Below are 23,027 nucleotides of genomic sequence, written 5' to 3'. Positions count from 1 at the left end.
TTTGTAGAAAAGAAAAGTTGATTTTCATGAAAGTCCAGTGGTGTGAGTGGAAACAGGTGAGAGCTTATGCACTAAGGAGGGGGAAACCGTAGCTGTCTGCTTTATGTCCTGTCTCCTTTCCCAATCAATTTGCAGGTATAGCCTTAAAACAGCGCAGACGAACTCGAGCTGGTTTCATTTTGCCAGTCCTGAATGTTTGCCTTATTTCTTTTGTAGATGTACTGCAAATGTCTATAACGTTTGCATTCCTTAGCAGGCTATATCCTTCTAGATACTTAATTTACAAATGAATGGAGGTAGAATTATAAATTACAGTTAAAGGTTTCAACATGTGTGACCTGACTGCTTTGTCGTCTACTAATAGTTTTCTTTACATGGAGCTTAACCGCATGGTTATTGAACTCCAGTGTGGATTACAATCTCGCTGGTTCAGTCACTGGTCGGACAGGTGAATACTTTTGCGACAATGGGGGACTTCGTTTATCAGAAGAGTAAAAAATGGGACAAAGAAGAGGGTTAATCCTCTTGGCTATTGCCCTAGACATGATGAACCACTTTCACTGCCACTTTAGCTGTGTCCTCTTGGCTATGGAAACCGTACCCTTGTACTCTTCTACTTTTAATATTTTACATTTTAGCTTCAGCGCTCATTTTCATTAAACACAGTGGACACAATGGTACCCTTCGTCTCCCAGTTCCTAGGGTGGGTCTAAGTTGATATCAATACATTCAGGCTCTGGTTCGGGAAATTCCTGTTTCTGGGATCCCCGCAAGATATGGCAAATATGATAATGGAGGTATACTAGAAGTACCCATGAAATGGTCGAGATGTACGATACCAGGTGTTAAATGTCACCAACATTTGCATTGCATTTCTCTCCTACACAACTCGTGTTCCTTTCCCTGGACAAGTCTTCACAACCAACCGGGGCTATGATGTTTCATGTTTCAATACTACTAATCAAGGCTTTTCATGTCTCAGGATGTTCATGGACGATCTGCAGTCAGTCCCACAGGTGTTCAGGAGTCACAGTCGGGTGTCACAAACAAGCGACCTGTGACAATGTGACCAGACCCCGGACTGGAACCGGGGGCCATGCAGTTCACCGGGCCCTGGGGCCCTTTCCCTCTCTAGTGACCTCTGAACACTTGCTCTTAGCCTAAACACGGCAATGTTGATAAGTCACGTGACCTTTTTATGGCGCATGTCACCTGACACTAATCACCTTCAGCTCGTGGGTTGTGCTCGGCATCACAACACTTGTTTCACAGCTCACCCTCGCTGGGAGGAGAGCCAAAGGGCAACTGCTACATTCATTCACAGGACTCGACTCCACGCACACTTTCTGTCATTTATGTTCCTGTGGGGGACCAGAAAGGGGGGGTTGATATTTCGATGTTGAAGTCACGGCATTTCACAGCCAACAGTTGTCACAAGCGTCCGGGAGAAAACTGTCCCCCGCTTATCTGAAAGTATGGAAAGTAAAATGTGTCACAAACGACAAAGTACAAGTCACCTCCCCAACCCACTCCTCCCTATTTTTGTTCTCCACTTAGGACGTCCACTTAGCGTGCATTGACCTTTTCACAAAGCCTTTGATGTTTAAAGAACATAAAGATGACGAGAATAAAAGAAAATAAACTGTGCTTGATAAAAATCAATTTAGTTTTTCACACGCCATCAGAGAAATATTTGTGACGGGTGACTATGAGGACAGGAAGGGGCAATCAGTTACAGCAGTTGTTATAAACTCAGTTGTTATAAAAGCCAGTTTGGTAAAATGAAGCTGAAATAATTGATCGTCATTGTTTCAATAGATAAAAGTAAATAATGTCTTATTTGATTGAAAACGCCCCGAGTTCTTCGCCGAAGCTGATTGAACGGTGTAAAAGGTTTATTCAATGCTTCTGAATGACTTTGGGAAGATATTTTAAAGTCTAAAAAAAGAAACTGTAACTAGCCCAGCCCTGTAAACAGCTGTGTAACTAGTTCTAGCCCTGTCAACAGGTGGATGTCCCGAGGAAAGTCAGGTGTAGTGCGGTGACATCACAACTTGTCCTCTTTTCTATCTGGGTGACAAACACAATACCCCTGTGCCACCAGGGATGCCCTGAGGAGGTTGTTGAGGTGAACGGTAAACAAGATAACATGGCGCACATCAGGGGAAAGAGAACGAGCTGGGGGACAAAGACTGTATCTCACATGGAAGGGTCAGTAAGCGCCACCTACCTCTGTACACATTTCACCTCGACTACAGTGAAAACACAGTCTTACCTGCATACCCGTGGTCTCACCATTGCCAGAGGATCTGACATACCCGTACAAAACACCGGGTGCGACTGTTAGAGAAAGATGCTGTTTGAGTAAAAGGGGAGGAAAAGAAACAATGACCAGTTTAATTTCTTTTGTAGATTTATGACAATCTTGATCCTTTCTGTTTAAATTGTTTTCCGATTTCTCCTTGTATCTTCTATGGAAGTTGTATGGTTCCACAAAGTTGATGGAAGGAGGGCGTGGGGGGGATGCAGAGAGCGAGAGGTGAAGGGTTGAAGGGTCGGGTCATTGCTTTGCTGGGGAGGGGAGGAAAAGGGGAAGGGAAGGAAGGTATTAGCCGGGGGGAGCTGCCGGACTTTACCTGCAGATCGTGCCACGTTAGCTGTCAAGTCGTTAGCGCTCGCTACCTCCTGCCCTTCACGCTCCAGTGGCCGCGAAACTGGCAGATGCTCTGCCTACAGGCTTGGTTGCCAGGCGCAAGAGTTTTTTTCTTTCTTTTTCGTTTATATCAACAAAACCGAGGCCCCGAAAACAGCAGACTGAGCTGTCCACAATGCACGAACTCAGTTTTCTTCTGTCATTAATGTTGGGGATAGTAAGTAAGGTCATAGTTCAAATCTCAGCTGTCATTATTGTTGAGGATTGTTCAGGCTTCAATCTCAGCTCAGGGTTCGACCAACAGACCCACAGATCGACCGATCGTCAGACTATTCATTCATTTGTTGCGCTAATTAGTTTTTGACTGTCTGTCACAGAGGTCTATCATGCAGCAGAGGAGGGCTGTTGAGCATTGAGAGAGAAGTTAAAGATCATTTATTAAAATCACATTTTCACTGCCTTTTCTTCGCTGACCAAAGGAGAAATGTTTCTTGCACCTGTTGCGAGAACATCCTATGTTCCGAGGTCTCCTTGGACATTGAGACAACATGAGTTCAACTGCACTTGACTTTGTTTTTTTTTCCAGCTTGGCAGCATCAACACTGTCACTAAATTTAATAGCTACAAAGCAAGAATTTCTCAAAGCAATAAAATATTCACACGAAATGGAATAAGAATGTCCAAATCCCAACATAACTTTGTAATATCGGTAACAACGACACCGAGGCCGTGTGCACTCTCTGCCCTTTCCCTGTCACAGACACTCTGCAGACTTCCAGGCGAGATGGCACTGCCATAAAAAGGTTACAGAACCCAAACGCATTCTTAAACATGATTAACTAGGATTGATAAGATAATGGGGGAGAGCAGATTTATTTTGAGTAGTTGAGAGTATATACTGCTCAAAACAATGGAAAGAATATAATTTTTCTTACAACCATCCCCATCCCCATCCCCATCCCCCATCAGTTGGGGTCAGTCAGTTGTACCAGCTTCATCAGCAAGAGTGGCAGGCATCAAAGGACTCGGAACATTGGTTCAGTCCAAGCGACAACGATGCCTTGCCTGCATTCAGGCCAATGGCGGACTCACACAATACTGACTTTCTTTTTCTCTGATGTTTTTAAAATTTAAAAAAGGATATCTCAGTCTAAGTTTAAATTCTTGTTTGTTGTTGTGTGTTTTTATTGACATGAAACGGTGATTGACTATACAACTGCCCTGTCCATTGTTTTGAGCTGTATAGTTTAACAGGCGAGAGAGAGGGGGGAGGAGTTATGGGGAGGAGGAGCAAGTCAATCTGTGCAGATTAAAGCAAAAAAAAAAAAAAAAAAAAAAGAAAGGAAAAGAATGGGTAGGGAGGATAGAAGAAGGAAAGAACGGATGGTGAAATAAAAGAGACAAAACAGCGAACAGATGATGTAGAGCGAATGGCTACTGGATAACCTCAATGAAATGTTGTCCGTTACCAAGACACTGGATATATTTTTAGATAACATCTCAAGATATATCTACAGCTGTATCCCGCCCCTATTTATTGCTGGTGTTCACAAGAATAACACACAAATCAAGACTGGGAAACAAGGTGCTCTATATAATGGTATATCAGAAACCGCGGAATGTGCAGCGGATGTAAGATGTTTTGGAGGATTGGGAAGACATGGAGTAGGACTGTAATAATATTTTACAGCAGCCAAGCAGCCCCCAAGCCACCACAATCCGGACATGTCAGACACTGCAGGGCGTGCTTCTTCCTGTGTCTGTCAACATAAAGCAAGAAAACTTATGAAACATCTTCAACATGAACGATAATAAAAGTACAGTATCTTCCGTTGGAGATTGCATGTCATCGTCACACGGAGGTCCAGACACACAACAGGGAGGATGGCTGCGACGTGTCCACAGACACTGGTGAAGAGCATCCTTGGCAGGTCTTCCAGAGAGGACTGAGGAGGTGGGGCAGGCAGCATGGCAATGTTTCTGTCCACGAAGAATCAAATTTGGATCATGTTTGTTTGTTATTTCATCTGTTCTGGTTTTGTCCACGAAGTCATCCAGTCATCTTAACTGCGTGAAGCTCAGTAGGAGCCGGGCTGGGGACGATGGGTGAGCACGGTGTCGTCCTCAAGATAAATGACCAACAAGATGTGGCGACAACAGGCGGACGATCGTCAGTTTGTCCAAAATGGCGACTGTGTTTTCTCTCCCGATGATCACAGCACCGCCAGGCGGCGCCAGGGTAGAGGCCGCCAACATGACGGCGAGCAAAGGGCCGCAATCTGAGCGCGAGACCCCGGCCTCAAATGTTTCACAAGAGTTATGTCCACTCTCGTCTCCTTTGTGAACCAGAAAGAATGTTACACACTCGGGTCTTGAACCAATTTGCACTGGCTCAAGCCCTCAGCAAACGCTCGGGGCCTGGCCATAAGGAAGCGACTTGCACGTTCCATATTTACCTCACCAAACGCTCAAAGCCTGAGTAAACGACGGCCGCCATATTAGTCCAACAAAGTGGCTCTTGCTCCTCTAACACCATACAACTCGGTGCTGGGGTTGTTTATGTCCAGTAACCAGCACAGAAACTCAGAAATGTCTAACTTGTAAGCTCGTGATCTCATACCTCTCATGTACATCTTCCGTTTTTCTTTCTTTCCTTCCTTCCTACAATTTAAGTTGTAAGTACAGCAGTTTCATCCGCCGCCAGTACAATGTTACTTCGATCTTGAAGTTATCAGCGATTTAAACAATGAGAAATATATGCATAAAATGGAATTCCTATTCTAATAATATCTAATTTTATGTACTGTAATTAGCGATGTAAGATAATTTCATTTTTCTCCAGTTTTTGCACGCGAATTTTAACAAAAGACACAGGATAACATTGTTCACAGATTTATCACATTCATTAACCAGCTATTGCACGTGGTAGAAATAAAGAACTAAATTAAATACAATATTATTAGTACTGATGTAATAATGCTGACAATAATAATGTCATCACAGACAGGTATTCAGATGGAGGATGACTCACAATGTAAACAAAGAGATGAAGTAGGAGGTGAACTACTTTCATCATCTGACAGCAAACGCATGTTTGAGTGCACCCGGCGCCATACACGGGTTCGGCCAATGAATGGAGGCTTTTGACCGGGTGCTGGGGTGGGGTAGCAAACACAGACAGCCTCAGAGAAGGTGGAACACTCGCTTTTGTGTCTTCTTACATCCAGTCATTAAGACCAACACAGACTCTTTTCTTTCTACTCGACATTGTGTGCTCCTTCTGTCAGTCATTCACACCAACAGAGTTTCTTTTTTCTTTCCAAGCGCTTCTGTGGAAGTCATGCGATCTTGTCGCGAATTTCTCTGATTCCAGAGACCGCGAAATTGTAATAAAGGACTAAAAACTAAAACTCAATGTCTGTGTCTCATGCTAGTGTCTACCATTCGTCGACCCTCCCACATTCACCCTTCTGCTCAGAGGTACGTGTGTGTGTTTGAGAGTGAGAGATGGTGTCCGTGATAACCCACCCCAGGGTTCAACTTTCGGACACCCTGCTCCTTGTTGGCTTCGGCTTCTGAGCGGGAACAAACAACAAGTCTTGTTCTTCTTTCCATGTCTCTTCTCCTTATCGCTCGCCACTTGCTTGTCTCAGCGCACTTCTGACAGGTTTGTTTTGTTTTCTTTTTCTTTTCTTTTTTTTTTCCCGTCTGTCAAGTTACTTTGCTATCGCTAGTGCTGCTGACCACAATGGAAAAAAAACCCCGAGCACACACACACACACACACATATCAGGAACAAAATAGTTCCTTTCAAGAAAGACGCCATCTTTTGCTTTTGGAATCCAGTCAAGACCAGAGAATGGCAACACTTATCACCTTAATGCCATCAAGAAAGATTGAAATGATCGACGATGTGTAGCATAGACTACAAATTCTCGACTTTAATATCACGATTATCAGAAACTATGAAGGACAGACTACAAATTCTAGATGACGATGATACAATGGATGATGTAAAGGATAGAATACAAATTCTAGGCGAGTTCATTCTGTGAACGTTTAATGAACGAGTGCATGAATAACCCACTCAATAAAAAGAAAAATAAACCCTAATAAGATTATGTTTTATATTTTCCTTGGATGTGAGTAAACGAATATTAAAATATTTGTATCTAGGTGACGAGTAGTATCGTTAATTTATGTATCATTCTTAGACTGTTATTTTTGGAAGAAAGTTTATATAGAGGCAATATTATCAAATTAGAATATCTGCATCCGCCATCATCGACGAAATCATCAGGTCAATGTTCTCTTTCAGACACGTCCAGACACACGGCCTCATTGGAAGAGACATAACTCTGTAATACGGATGATTTGTAAGAGTATGATGTTTTCTCCCTTTAACAAAAGTGGCCACTACGTCTGACCTGCCTGAGTTTGTGTGCATCATTGTACTATAATAACATAATGCTAAAATAAATATATTGTTCAAGCATAATGAAAGAAAATTTACCAGCGAGGGCTTGTAAAGAAACCCTTTCTCTTATTTTGCCTTTTAAGTTTCATACAAGGTGAAGGGTAAAAACTTGGCGATTATCTCAACGTGGGCGCCATGCTGAGGTTTTTTCTTTTTTTTTTTTTTTGTTTTTGTTTTACTCAGCATGCAGAGGTTCAAAACCGCAGAAGGTGCTAACTTTCTCGTGAGAAACACGGAGACCATTCTGATGGTATAAATCTGTTTCTGATATTTCCAATACTCTTGATTCTACAAGATCACACGCACAAGGTAGACCACACCCACTGGTCACGAAAAGCAACAAAGACGAGAGTTTCTGGAAAGGTATTCATTTTTTAATTCAACGGCATATAACTCAAAACAAAATAAAATTATTCAATAAAAGCGGATGATTTTTATATTTTTATTATCGGTTGAAGCAGAGCTCTTTCATTCTGTACTCTGCAGGAGCGACATGAACGGATGTCCTGTTAACATTGGTACACAAGACATTGTTAAAGACCTAGTGAGGTGCAAAAATATTTTTTAAACACCACAGACATTGTGCATCAATATATTTACGTTGTAAAGACACAGCCAATGAAAGAGAAACAGATAAAAACAAAATAATAAAAAGATACTCCTTGTTCTCGTCTACTTTCATCCAATGTACACCAACCTCATGTTAATTCCAATTAAAACAAAAATCAGGCAGGCAGATGAAGCAGGCCTACATTTATTCACACATACCATAAGTAAGTTTATGAGACTAAGATATTCTTTCTTTCCGAGCATGACGAACTTACTCAAATGGTGAAAACTGTTCAGTAAAAATATTTCAACCCTCTAACACACGCATATTGCTAACATCGCCAGGCAAGTGAACTGCGATGATATTTCTCTTGGCTACAGACTATCAAAACTAAACCCTTCACATTGGTTACCTTTTGTACACATTCATTACATTCACCTTTATTCTGTTTTCTGGCCGACTCTGAAATAATAAATGTAAAATATCTCGCAGCCCTGAATTCATCTTTGCTGTCTTTAAAAGAGGAAATGTCTTGATGAATGACTGTTAATCAGTCCTTTGAAAAGTTTTGTCACAGGGCAGTCTGCGAATACAGTGGCAGTATCTTGTGAATGTTTGATGTGAGGAACTTGAGGACAGGTCCCGGTGCTGTCAGGGGAACTGTCGGCCATTTTCTTTTCTCTAAGATTTAAATTTCCGCCCTCCAGTTATTACTCGAGTTGTTTGCCTTCTTGTTCTTGCGGATGCTGTCGAGTTCGGAATAGCTGTCGACGATGTCGACGACGAAGGGGCTGTCAGGCACTTCCTGGCCGGACCACCTGACGTGGATGATGTACTGACCCGTCTCCGCGGGGTCATAGCGGCACGTGATCGTGCGGTCGTTGCCAGACTCTCGGGACATGTCTACCTTGAAGCCACCTGTGGAACAACAGACCTTAAAGAAGCACGAACAGTTTTATTCTTTCTTTGGCAACGTTAGCTACCCGCCATGTCTGGGAGGGTTAAGAATGAGGAAAACACATGAAGGAGTTTAACAAGACTAAGATATGCACCCGATGGACGACAGCAAGACTGAGACACGCACGTGATGAACATCAGCAGCGGATGGTGACAACCCCTACCTCGTGGCCCTCGGATGCGCAACCGCCAGCTGCCCCGCCCCGGCGCCGTATGTCTCCACCAGGAACCTGGACTCAAAGGCGTGGATAACACCGTCCTCCACCCCGGGTCCAAACACTTTCACTTTTGAGGAATCCGGAGGATCCCCGATGCGAAGTGTGTATGGGCTTTCTGAAAAGCAGAAGGAAGAGGTCAGGATGAGGATTGTAATTGTCTGAAATATTTGTAACTAGTCTGGTCTTGTCGTCTACCAACCTGCGACATGCTCCTTGTCATACAGCACGTGCAGAATGTGCTTTTCTGGGTTTGTAGGTAGAATGCGCAGAGTGTAGATACCATCCTCACTCTCTTTCACATCTACGCGCGCCCCCTCGCGGCTGCTTGTGCACGAAGCAGTTACCTCCCCTGTATTTCAACAAAAATAACATCGTTAGCCTCTCTCAGAGAACACAAGGAGTTGCTGTTGCAGCTGATGGTGATAATGATCAAGATGATAAGCAAGGAGACAGATGCCTTACCCGGCCCGGCTTCTCGGGTGTCCACGAAGACTTTTAGTTCGTATCCTGCGATGCCACCTTTGAGACCTTCGCCAAAAACCTTCACCTTTGACACGTCACCTTTCGCAGTGATTGATACCTTGTGTGGACATCCCGGGACCAGCACTCCTGACCAGTAGACGTACAGCAGGAAACCACCTGTGGCATCGTATAGTAAAATCATTCTTGTAGTCCCAGAAACAAAGGAAAGACATACTGCTGGCCTGAGAATGAATAAAAGATTCGTTAAGAAAACGTTGAGAAACATTCACTTACTATCCTGAACAGAGAGAATGAATTGGATGGACTGCTTCTGTCTAAATAATAAAATCTTACCTGGATATGGCGACGTGTATGTACATGTATAACGGTTGTACTTCAAGGGATGTATGTGTACGGGTAGGTTGCTTCGCACCCCTTTCATCTCCACACGAAGGATGCCTACAACAAAGACAACAAACATCACACAGTCAGTTGATGCTTCAAGTGTCTGTCCTCAATGTAGTGACTACAGCTCAGTACTGGAACCGTCGACTGCAGTTACCTTGTGAGTACACGAGCACACGTTGACAAAGTTTTTCTGTTCTCCAACTGAGAGAGAGGAGGAGGAGAGAGACGAAGGTGGTGATAACAAGAATGTAGAAGCTGCACAGCCCAGTACTGATGAGCTAACCACCTCAGTACAATCATAGTCTACCTGCCAGTACAATCCTAGTCTACCTGTCAGTAAATCATGTCTACCTGTCAGTACAAAGCCTACCTGGCCCAGCTTTGCGGCCATCCACAGTGAACTCGGCCTCCACAGTCGCACGCGCTGACTCCGCCCCTTGACCTCTGATCTGCACGCGTCCAGCGTCTTCGGGAAGCGGCGGACCATCGCAATAAGCCAGGATGGGCGAGAAAGGTAGAGGTGATTCCGCCCAGTACAGGTGAAGATAGTGAAGACCTGCAGCAGACACATATACCTCGTCTTAATTATTGTCTTACAGCGAATAACAATGATTACTGTCCCCATCACATTATTTCTTTTTGTATTCATCCTGTCTTTCTGCACACTTTAAAATCTTTTTAATACCTTCTGTGTGTGTTCGGATGCCGACCTCGGCGATGTCAGTGGATTGGTTCACGTGCACCGGCACTTTGCCCGCCGGTCCCAACATTTCAGCTGTGAATGTTCCTGAAGGTTCCAACAAAGTCACGTGATAAATACTCAAGATTCTCTCTCATTCCTAATGTAAGCTACGAAAGCTCTAATACATTTGAGTACATAATTATTCGCTCAAGAACTCAGGAAAGATAATTTAGTCAGACTACTTCCATAAGCAGGAGATACAAGTGATGATTGTGAGTGATTGATGACTGTATCTACTAACACACCAGGGCCCGCACGACTGATGTCCACCTCCAGCACCATCTCCGTGTCGAAGTCCAGCACCACGTGGTCATTCTCGTCCTTCAACTCTCCGAGGTCAGTGATCAGGGTCACGGCCGAGCGGTCGGTCACGCGCGCTTTGAAGGGGCTACCTGCACGTGCACCCGGTCATGATGGCATTGGCATGTAAACAACAGTTACTTGTACCTCATGTAAATAATAATCACTCGTACCTCATGTAAACAACAGTCACGTGTACCTCATGTGACAGTCACGACAAAGTTAACCCTCTGACAGTTGTAACTCACAACAGGTAGTCGCCCTAGTGTCTACAACTAGTTGCTAGTTCTGACCTAGAATAGTCTTTTGTTCTGACTCAAATTTGTAATATTTCTTGATCAATGCCAAAAAACTCAATTTTTAAAAACTTCTCCAAACGTTTCTGATGACAAGTTTTAGATAATAACTAAGTATTTTTATAGAATCATTTTCAAAACAATTTCCAAACCTCTAAGGCAATAGCACATTCCACAACATGAAGTAAACAAACAAACACAGTACATCTCTAGAAATGTGAAACATAAAACAATGAGATATAAAAACTTTTCAACAATGTTATCAACCTACAGGGGTGCTAGGGCGTTCATAACGACATGCAGAAGGAAGCAAATTATTCAATAAAAGTGTTGTTGGTAACTGCTGTGCTGACTAATGAGTGGAAAGACTGAAGGAGAAAAAACTTCTTATGGCTAGAATCACCTGCCTCTTGTAAATATAGCTGTATGTATGTTCAATTAGTTTTTAATATTTCAGCTGCAGTCAGACCCATTAAATGAGGAAACGAAATTAAAATCATGAACTACATAATATAAATGACAGTGATATTTCTAATATTAAATTTGAGTACATATGAAAGTAATAAAAATAATAAAAGATTATTTTTTTACATGTGTATGTGTGTGTAAACATCTACATCTGCGTAGTAAATTCATTGAGATAATTTTTTTCCACACCAAACCCTCATCTTTATCATTATTATCATCAAATGTTTCATTATTTAATGACCAAAGTCATTAGTAATTTTCCTTTGTGTTATGATGATGATGATGATGATAATAATCATTATCAACAACAACAACAACAACAACAACAACAACATTATTTATAGAGCGCTTTCCCAACAATGTACAAAAAGTGTTGTGCAGAAATTATATAATAGAGAAGTAAATTGAATCACCAACAACATACAGAGTTCTATTATTCAATTCAAATCACAATCACACAACATCGATGAGATCACGAGATGATAAAACCATATTCAAATCCATAAAAACAGCAACATCAATGCTGGGACATGCCAGGGTTACAACATTATTCTATCTTAAAATCAAAGCTAGGGGTTAGGGTCAGGGGTTAGGGTCAGAGTCAGGGTTAGGTATTATACGAGGCTACGATACAACATGGAAGCGAATACACCGAGGTGCCAGGGTATGGCTGTGGAATGGATCAGTATTTCAAGGAAAAGCGACGACTGCGCCTGATGACAAAGTGTCGACTAAGGTAACGACATAAACACGGGGAGGTAATGCTGAAGGTGTTGCCAGACTGGCGGAAGTGGTTACAGAAGGAACAACTACACATTACACGTAACAACGATAGAAAGTGGACAGGCACAGCCGGGACTCGTCAAGCATGTATCTCGGTATCCCATACCATGCACATGGCGTCCTTTCCAAACGACGGAAATGACGTATAAACCAACGTCACGTGGCAAGTACCGGAACTCGCAGGAGTTCCTGGTTTTACCCAAACGTCGGACTTTAAGTTCCTCCCCGCTGGCTGGAGGCAGAATGATGAATGGCGTTCACTCAGAAGTCAGAATACATAACACCACATACAGCAACAACCAGCGAGTTTGGTCACGTGACCAGGTAAAGATTTATAGAGAAATTATAGTTTAAAGATGTTAGTGAGAGGCCATAAAAAGCTAACTCGCTGAAAAAAAAACCACACACACACACACAGAGAAACATATTCTCAATGCTATTTTAACCTCATCAAATAGCTTTCAACAGGTCACGTGGTTATCACGTGATAAGAGTTTTGCCCGGCTTATCTGTAGGTACAGATATTACTGAGACACAAAATACAGTTGTCTGATTATAGGGCTGGTTAGTTGAGCATATTTGTCTCCGAATAAATACACAAAGGAAAGAAAATCAAGCAAATTTTTCATCTTTTGTACTCAATCCCTCACCAGAAAGCCGAGGCAGATACAACTGGGAGAGGCCATGATTTAGTCAATGTAAACAAAGTGTTTACATTCATCTTACCTTGTTCTGTCACCATGGCAATGACAGCCTCGATGTCATCAGTTCCCTCGACACTGAACCGAGATTCCTTGCCTATCACTCCCTTCCTCAGCCCTTCTCCAGAGGCCTTGACATCTTGGAGGTCGACAACGTCCACAGTCAAAGGTGAACCTGCAATGGTGGACAGGTGAGAAGCTTCATATCCCCAGCAAACTATTGTATCGACAGTGAAGACACTTGACAACACAACACCGGATAAGCCAGTACATTTCAACAAAAGAAAGAAAAAACGGTCTGGACTGTTCTGACAATATTTACATTTTAATAATAATAATAATAATAAACGGAAACAAACAAGGATCGCCTAAAAAGTCTCAAGAGGATTTAACTTCAAGCTAACTTCTTGCTTGCTAATGTGAAAATACTTATCACCGAGACTGCTACTTACCTCTGATTTCTAACTTTCGGACGAAAACTTTGACAATGTGAAATACAGGTTTTTGTGGCACGAATTCTATGTGGTGGATGCCGTTGACCTGGGTCACCAGGGCGTCCAGGGAGGAGTTTCCGTACTCAACATCAACAGTTACATCATCACACCCGGTGTCTTGACAGTTTACTGTAGTAGAAACGAAGGAGAAAGTAGTTTATAATCAAATTACAATTAATTAACATGGCCTAAACAGCAATAGAAAAAACCCTAAATATTGAGATAAAGTTTGATTCTGATGTCAGAGGAAAATCTTTAAATGAAAGGAATGTAATCTCACTCACCAGTGCACCTAACGACCTCTCCCACGAACCCGGATGACTGTCCTATGAGGAAGGCTTTGTTGACATCAATGGCGGACACGGTGATGTGCTCGTCGACCTCCTCGCCGTCAACAGTCACGTGCACAGTCCACAGACCTGTAGATAAAGACACCTAACTGTAACCGACAACCGTAGATGCCTCCTGCGCACAGCAAGTGTCACAGGTACGAGTAGGTCTGACAGCACAGGTAAGTACTACAGTGACGTCATTATAGACAGTGATGACGAAAATACTACAGTGACAGGTAAAAATAAAAGCTCGACGAAGCGTTCGAAAGATTTTTTTAAGATAAAAGGGAAAGAGCAAGCTTCTGTTTTAAGAAATCATTATGGGTATGCTGACCGTAGGTCGAGGGGTGAAAGGTCGCCACCAATATGTCGCCTTCTCTGGACACAGCTGCTATCGTCTGCTCGTCTCCGGACTGTGACTGCACCGTGACGTGGGCCTGGCTGTCAGGTACTGAGGACAGGTCCACCTGTACAGGAACACAGCACACATCATGTTGCACACCCTGGACACCCACAACTCACCTGCTGATTTTTTACACTTCCTTTGCTGCTGCCGCACTTCATCTGCTGATTGCTGTTCCCTCATGCCAGCGCACAATGAATGACAAGTAATTACTGTAGAACACGGCCACCTGGGGTGTAGAATGGGTACTGGGGTGTACTAGTCCCTCCACAGGGCTCATCAACAATTCTGTTCTCAAGCTGTTGCCATCATAAAAGTGGTGATATGTGTGTTTGTGTGTGTGCACGAGCGTGTGTGTTTTCAGAAACGCATAATTTCACAGGGTGGATGAAAGCAGCTTACAGATGTAGGAAGCTGTGTTTCACACTTCAACAGCTTTTATTTGCATGATAAGAGGAAGAATTCGAAACCAAGAAGTGACTTACCTTGAAGACAAAAGGTTTTCCCACCAGACACTCTCCCGATGGCGTCAGGAACCTGACGTTGGTGAGGTCGTTGGCCACCTTGAAGTACACGGGGCTACCAATAATCTCCTCCCCACAGTAGGTGACTCGAATCTAAAGAAAACACTTGTTTTTTTATCTTTAAAACGTGTACACTATGAGAACAATGCTTCAGATTTTCTTTCGATATTTCTTTACACTTCAAATTACAGTTGATTTCTATAATTCAGGTCTTTGTCCTATACAGGGTCCGCTGGCGAAGTGTTGTGCGGCCCTGCGCTCCTCGAGGAGTAACAAGGAATAAACTAACTAAAAACTAAGGGAGACAACAACAACAACAATACTGTGTGCTCTCCCTTTCGTTCTGGTGTGAAGCTGCACTCAGCAACGCTGTTTCTCCAGACCACTGGACAGTCCAGCACCCAGCCACCAGGTCCATCGACAACCACCTTGACTTTGGACTTCTCCACGCCTTCATCGAGAGCCGTTATGACAACGCTCGTCTGCAACGAGCAAGTCAGGTCCGAAATAGTGAACATTCAGATTGTTTTACATAATAATGATGATACTGATGATTAGGATGATGATGAGGATGAGGAGGATGAGGATGATGATTTATACAGCGCTTTTCCAAAATTTTGCTCCGCTTTACATAAATAATATCCAAACTGAATCACTGACAATCATGCATCATTCACACGTTGATTTCTACAACATCCACTCATACACAAATAATTCCTGTAACTTGAACCCACCTTTGACCCTCTCTTCACGTCCAGCAGGTCAGCGGTCAAGGTGAGTCGCTCGGAGTTGGGCAAGGGCGGGGTGATGTGCATGAACTTGCTCAGATACGCCATGACAGCCAGGTGGTCGACTTCCGGTCGAGTCGCCTCCTCCGCCGTCACTACCGGCTCCACGCCCATCTTTTTGGCGGCATCAATGGCTGCACAGCATTATTTGTTTTCCCTCTTACTTTGCGCAGTTTGTCAAGCTCGTGTAAAATACTCAAAAGAATAGCTTTCTAGAAGGAAGAGGAAGCACCACTAATATTTTTCTCTACGACAGTTTATCTGTGAAATATTCCTGCGTGCATTCACAACCGAGACGAGAAAAGCGTGCTGTCAAGTACTTTAGACAGTCACCTGCATTTATGGCTATTCATAAGGATAGGTGAAAGCCACACATACATACACACTTATACACACAAGTATGTTAGCCACAAAGGCCACAAAATCCTGTGAAAGACAGAAAGGTTTGATGTCTGAAGTCAGTAACTTCAATAATGAATAAACAAAAATTCTCATTCAATTACTCAGACAAGTCAAATATTTAAAGTCAGTATTTAAGGTATCCCCGAGTTGAATTTTTCATGACAAATATTTGAATATCAGGTATTGCATTGGCAGAAATCATACAAACATTGGCTAAATTACTAAGACGAGTGGAAAACAATGTAAGAAGTAAGAGTAAGAATCACCTGTTTGCCAATTGTTGACCTTGTCTGCGGGGTCTAAATTTGGCCATCCGGGTATATGTCCACCCAGAGACTGAACCACGGCACACATGTAGTACCCGTCATTCCAGTCCGTCTGTAATAATGTTCATATGATAAAGGGTTTATTAATTACAAGTTTCATGCCTCAAAAGGTTTTCACAAAGAGCTGATGGACATGTCAGTCACTCGTTTGCGGTATTCCTCATCCTTCCTTTGGCCATTGTAATCCTCCCCCACCGCCTCTGTGAGAACACTTCTATTCCCTTACTTTAATATTTACAAGTGCAACCGTAAGTAAAATTAATTTAAAGACAAAGAAAAACAATTTCTATTAAACTGGAAACATCTAATAATGAAAATGAAAATCTACAATATATCATTAAGCAGAAAGGTAAACAGGGAGGGGAAAAAGAAGAAAGAGAGTGAAAGAGTAAGAGAGGGGGGAAGAAAAAGAGAAGCGAGAATGAGACAGACAGACAGACAGACAGACAGTTAAAGATGATTGCTGGCTAACATGCTACATCTCACACTCCTCCCTCCTCCCATTCCAGCTGCACTGACCCCTAACCCCTGCACACAGGTTTCACTTACTATCCTCTTGTCCCATAACTTTTTCTATTAAATCCCATAATACACGAGCTTGCATTATAAGCGAAATACATAATTCTGTGCCGACTTTAAAGCCCAGGACAACAGTGTAATCCTGTGATGTATAGGAAAGACAAAGACAAACATGCATCAAGATTATACAACTCATCAGCGCTCGGCAACATGCGATGATGAAGCAGGTAACCAAGGAAACTGTGGTCCTGTGTAGACAGATGAATATGTCAGATGTCGGACACACTCAGCATGGGGCGAGTTTACAGGTATCTTGTCTTGTCAACAATACCTGTAAATACTTGTCACAAAACATGACTGACATGACAGACAGCCTGAGTTTGAACTGTGTGCCATGACACTGCACAGAGACTGTCCTCATGGTGTCCAACATGGTGTGAACAGAGTTTGTCAGAAAGAGAGGAGTTAACACCACACTGGGTCTTGTTATTGTTCACATCCAGATCACGTGACTGAGCATCACCGTTTGTAAGAACTCACAATGCTGCTTCTTTCAGTATAAACTACAATAGAATGTAAACAACCTACTTCTTATCGTGTCTATTTTAATATAATTGCACATTGTTAAGATAATAAATTAAAAAACTACAAAGAACGACCCTTATCTTGTCTGAGTGGTGGTTTTAGGTCAGATACAGCATATATATAAAATAAATAAAAAATATAGTATGTACGAATGTTTCTCCTGGAATGAGAGAGCAGCATAGTGAAGGCTACGAACGGTGAAGATTGTAACAGATAGGAGTAGAAACATGAGTAGTGTACCTGACAAATTGTGACAGGTTGGTGTGTACACCATGAGCACCATATACACTGTACAGACTGTGACATGATGTGTAGCAGTGAAGAATGTGACTCATCGTTCCTGCCATCCCATCAACACACATGCACAACCCTCATCCTCCCCAGGTCCTCCCATCCCATGATATTTCTGTGTCACCGTCACACACCCCCAACCTATAGACAAAATCTTTTACCATAGTAACGGGGAGACACACTGCTTCTTAAGCAAATGTCAGTCCGACTGAATGCAAGCCACGAGGCATTGCCTTTAATTTACAATTTTAATTTGCAAAACACTCTTCAGGTAGGACGACTGATGTCGGAAACACAGAGAACAGCTCAGCTCCGCCATATGTCAGAGGGTGATGGATGGCTAAACTTGACAACAATGGACACAGACTGTCAGGTATCTTGTCACAATACACACAGGTGATAAAATAATGACATCGATAATTTCAGACAGCGCCACTCACCGTCAGGTTGCTGACATTTGTGGTCTTGAGCTGCCGACACACCCAGTTGAGGGTCGCGTAGTAGCCAGGTGAGTCCTTCTTGATGAAGTAGGACAGGTAAGTCATTGCCGACAACTCGTCCATCTCGGCGCTGGCGAAGTCCTCGGCGCTGATGACCCACGGGACGTTGAGGTGGTCCTTGGCCAGCTGCATGGCCGTGCGGCAGTTCTCTACCCTGCACCGGAAATGATGTCATTGAGAAGATCAGAAGGTGCGTCAAACGAACCCCAAAATACTATGATCAAAATTACCATCGTTCTTCTCATCTCTTGACGAAAGTCCGGAGACAACATGATACAGAGATTGTGACAAGAAACAGGTGAGACAAAAGTGACAAGTAAAGTTTTAATTAAACTATTTACACTTTCATACCTTCTCTTTCTGTCAAGTCTTCGCCAGTTGGGAGACGTGCCTGGCTTGCAATATTCGATGAGGGCACTTCAGTGAGGGCAAAGGTCAAACAAGTATTAAGTGTTGGTCATGAAAAGAAATGTATGAATGAAAAAGCAGGAATAATACAATCTAAGCGCTTAATACCTGTTCATCAATCTTTTCTGAACTCAAAGGATAAATTAAAACATAGGAGTGGAAAGTAAAGAAACAATGAAACATTTGAAGTGTATTTTCAGCCCAGAGAAGTGTCCTGTACCCGAGAGACCCACTCACCATAAACATCCCGCCATGCGTGTAGCCACTTCCACTGTATTAAATGTGACATGCATGCTGTAGCTTGTCACAAGACTAAAACCCACATCAGTCCTCCCACATCATGCAACCAACATTTAATGCATGGTTGAACTCGTCCTCTATACTTCACTACACCAAACGTTGCAGTGTAAAGGTCAGAGGTCACCAACAGCATCTACGCCGCTAAGTACATTTAGTTCTTGTGACAGTGAGATAAGAGAAGGGAAGCCATGAAGGACATGAGAGATTGAAGTAAGTATTGCAAGACACATACTGCAGGGCCACTCCGTCGCTCCAGTCGGAGGTGAAGTTGTTGAGGACAACACCATCCAGGGCGCCCTGAAAGTACCCCAGCATCATCCGCTTGGGTGGAGCTTTGGAATCCGAGGCGCTGATCTGGTATCGGAGGATGAGGTGCCATAGCAACCCCAGTATCAGCTTGACATTACCATTGACTACATCCTCAGTCCCTGTAAATAATGTCTTGTAATCAGCATATTAGTAGACGGACACATGGAGGCGGAGACAAGAGAGGGAAATGTTTTAGCTTCTTCAAGTCCTGAGTTGTTTTGTAGGGTTAGCTTTTAGCAGTTTCAAACTTCATATCATGTAGTAGTTTGTTTCGGTCTCTTCAATCCTAGAGTTGCCATGTTCTGGTCAGTTCTACCTAGCTTTTTCACCACAACCTGTAACCGTTGAGACTACAGAACCTTTCTGAAACGACAGCCTGATCAATGGCCTTAATGTGAAAATGATGTTGGACGTCGGTTGTGTTCAAAGCCCTGGCTTTTCACTGGCTACGTGAGAGGCAGAACCATACCTTGCCATGTGGTTAATGATAATCAACATTTAGTGATGGATTGATGGACTGACTCTCTCTCCTCTCTTTTTCTCCTCTCTCTCTCCTCTCTCTCTCTCACATGCCGATAAGACCTACCGATGTTGACGAGGCGGATCTTGTCGTCTGCTATCGCCTTGAGGGCAAGAGCAGCATTCTGCAGCATCTGTATGCGACTGGTGGGCTTGCTGTACACCTTCCCGATCTTTTTAAACTGCAAGGCCTCCACAAGGGCCACAAGCTGTCGAGTATCAATTAATATCAATGAATAGTTCAACAGATTAAAAATATTAAGTATTTCCTGCAGTGCAAACAACAACAACAACAACAACAACAACAACAACAACAACAACAGCAGCAGCAGCAGCAAACACCAACCAACCAACAACAACAACCAAACAACAAACAAACAACAAACAACCAAAAACAACCAACCAACCAACAACCAACAACCAACCAACCAACCAACCAACCAACCAACCAAACAACAACAAACAACCAACAAACAACCAAACAACCAACAACCAACAAACAACCAACCAACAACCAACCAACAACCAACCAAACAAACAACAACCAAACAACCAACAACAACCAAACAACCAACCAAACAACCAAACAACCAACCAACAAACAACAACAAACAACCAACCAAACAACCAAACAACCAACCAAAAACAACCAACCAACAACAACAACCAACAACCAACCAACAAACAACAAACAACACCACCACCACCACCACCACACACCACCACCACCACCACCACCACCACCACACCACCACCACCACCAACAACAACAACAACAACAACAACAACAACAACAACAACAACAACAACAACAACAACAACAACAACAACAACAACATTACCACTTACTTTGACTCCATCACAAAAGTCGGTGTCGAGATTTTCCACAGCTCTCCCCCCGGCTCTCAGCTGCTCGTTGCACCAGTTGGTGAAAGTCTTCTTCTGAATGACCACCCAGCGCTCCTCCGAGCTGGGTATCTTCCTCATGCCTCCCTCAGTCTCCTCAGGGTACCCGCTCATGTTATCCAGTGAGCTTGCTGTCTGCGAGCAGACGACGACAGGAGGAACACACTGTCCGTGTCACGATCCCTCATTCAATGTTTCTTCACATTACAATCGTCACTGCATCTGTATCAATAAATCATGGATATGTAAAATTAAGTAAAATAAACAAAATACACGAAAAAAATTCCGTCGAGAGAAAAGAAAGATGAAATAATGTAAAAATGACCACCAGTCGTGCTAGGTTGCTCCTGATTGAAATGAAGTGTTTCAAGTAGTCTGACCTCTTTTAGTTATCAAGTGAAGAAACTGATGAGCATCTTACAGTTCCGAGAATAAGTCAAATCAAAAGTTGATAAGTGAGCAAACTGCCAGTCTTGCTGTGACGTCAGATAGACTGTCAGATAACAGGAAAGCTGTTAAAGTACATACTGCGCAATATTATTTTGTTCTTCTTCTTCGTAATAATGTAGATTGTTTAGTTAGTCGTCATCAGGTGTGTCATATGACAGGCAGACAGGCAGGCAGACAGACAGACAGACAAACAGACGGACAGACGGACGGACGGACGGACGGACGGACGGACAGACAGACAGACAGACAGGTGTCATTCTGGCCAGGTGTGCCATTCTTAAGACACTGTCCTTGCGGCCGCATTATCTTCAGTGAAATACCCGCCAGGTGACATGGGCCCACCCTTCACTAAAATAAAATGTTATCACCTGTTATCGTGAATATTTCGAGTGACAGTTTCCTTCAGCTCAACGCCCATCCACTTCTCAGGTGACTTTCATAGCAGGTGTCATACTTTTTATTATTTGCTTAGCGTGGTGTCACTACTTCAGCCCCACCATCAAGATAAGTATATTCATGAATGTCGCCTACAGGCAAGATATTAAACATTTAGAACCTTGCTACTCGCTTTAAAAATGTATACAGGTGTTTGTATGGTATATTACTTATCATTCATTGATAAACTTTCTAGAATCACCACACAATTATTTTTCTAGTTTTGCGAATTTTATCTTCATAACAACCTCTCCTATATTTTTTTATACCTTCAGGGTCTTAGCAGACGATGATACACAAAATGCGAGGTTCAAACGAGGGTTGTCGTAAATGAAAGTAGTTCAGACCTACCTGGACTTGTTCTTGGCTCGTGAACTGTAATTACCTTGACCTGTAGGTCAGCCCCTTATTGTGACGTGTAATCGGTTTGTGTGTGTCTACCTCAAAGCTGTTTGACATACAGGTAGGACAGCCACCACCAACTAGGTGAACCTGTCATTCACTGCCTTTACAGCTGTCAGTGAACTGAAATGACTGTCGTTGGCCTACCTGGCGGATCTACTAGTCGAACGCCGTGAACTACCTGCACTAATATGCTAATTAACCAAGGTACACACCCTGGGTGAACTCTAACGAAAGAGACTACAACTTCAGGAACACGAGCGGCAACTACGACTGTCGTACGACATCTTTGACCCACTCACCATCATGTCATCGTCCGGCGATGAAAACAACGACAGTGTCAATGTCTAAGGCTCGACACGAATGTGTGCAAAGTAGATCGAACTTCACGACACATCGATCGACACCAGGTGTCACTGCCCTGTGTTGTCACATTGTCACAAACACATTCAGACATGACCTGCTAGACTTACCTGAGCACAGACGACAACACGCAGGTGATTCGTAGGTGTGTGTGTGTTTTAATTTCCTACACATGGCAGTCTTTCCGGTTTACGACATTAACAGTGAGCAATATTATAATATCTATATCAATATATATATAATCGATATATTATGCAAAGTCTAAAAATTCAATAATGTGTCCAGCTTATCGATAACATTTTTATTAAAGACGTAGAATGTAAGCTACCTGGCTACAGGTGAGGTATGTATTTGTTATAACATTTACCTGAATGTCGATGTCGCTTGAGACCGTGGCACACACTTCAGTAACTGCGACAACTACTATCTCAGTATCTCAGGCATGCAATAACCACAGCGATGTACATCCAAAGCTTATCGTCGGCGTCGTCGATGACACGTGTAGATGTAAACCTTCGTCTCACGCCCAAAACAAACCCCAGGGTAGACACTCGGGTAGACTGGGTAGACACTCAGGTAGACTGGGTAGACACTAGGCACACAGCACATTCACGGCACACACAGGTACCCCAGCACACCTTGACTCTACCTGTCGGTCTCACCTGGGTCACTGTGCAGCCACACGGCAGTCATCGCCGATACACTGTGATCCTCTTATCGTGCCGAGCCCGCTACACGCCATGCCAAGGGCGTGTG

At 43.1% G+C, this 23,027-nt stretch overlaps 1 protein-coding gene across 1 annotated transcript; it reads right to left on the bottom strand.

Annotated features, from left to right (window-relative positions):
- Positions 1-7,482: 7,482 nt before the first annotated feature.
- LOC112555457 (filamin-B-like) lies at positions 7,483-22,232 on the bottom strand. The gene is given in 24 exon segments (XM_025223879.1): positions 7,483-8,598; positions 8,802-8,820; positions 8,822-8,970; positions 9,055-9,204; positions 9,318-9,494; positions 9,672-9,776; positions 10,096-10,281; positions 10,411-10,512; positions 10,713-10,859; positions 12,421-12,546; positions 13,041-13,190; positions 13,468-13,638; positions 13,794-13,928; positions 14,176-14,308; positions 14,730-14,861; positions 15,092-15,250; positions 15,503-15,690; positions 16,225-16,336; positions 18,120-18,333; positions 18,531-18,596; positions 19,120-19,315; positions 19,783-19,924; positions 20,565-20,843; positions 22,211-22,232. Coding segments are annotated over 23 exon segments (3,360 nt in total). The 5' UTR covers positions 20,736-20,843; positions 22,211-22,232; the 3' UTR covers positions 7,483-8,368.
- Between the last annotated feature and the right edge of the window lie 795 nt (positions 22,233-23,027).

Source organism: Pomacea canaliculata, linkage group LG14 (assembly GCF_003073045.1).
Source record: "Pomacea canaliculata isolate SZHN2017 linkage group LG14, ASM307304v1, whole genome shotgun sequence".
In the NCBI taxonomy this organism is placed as follows: Eukaryota; Metazoa; Mollusca; class Gastropoda; order Architaenioglossa; family Ampullariidae; genus Pomacea; species Pomacea canaliculata.
This window is presented reverse-complemented; position numbering and strand designations above follow the sequence as displayed.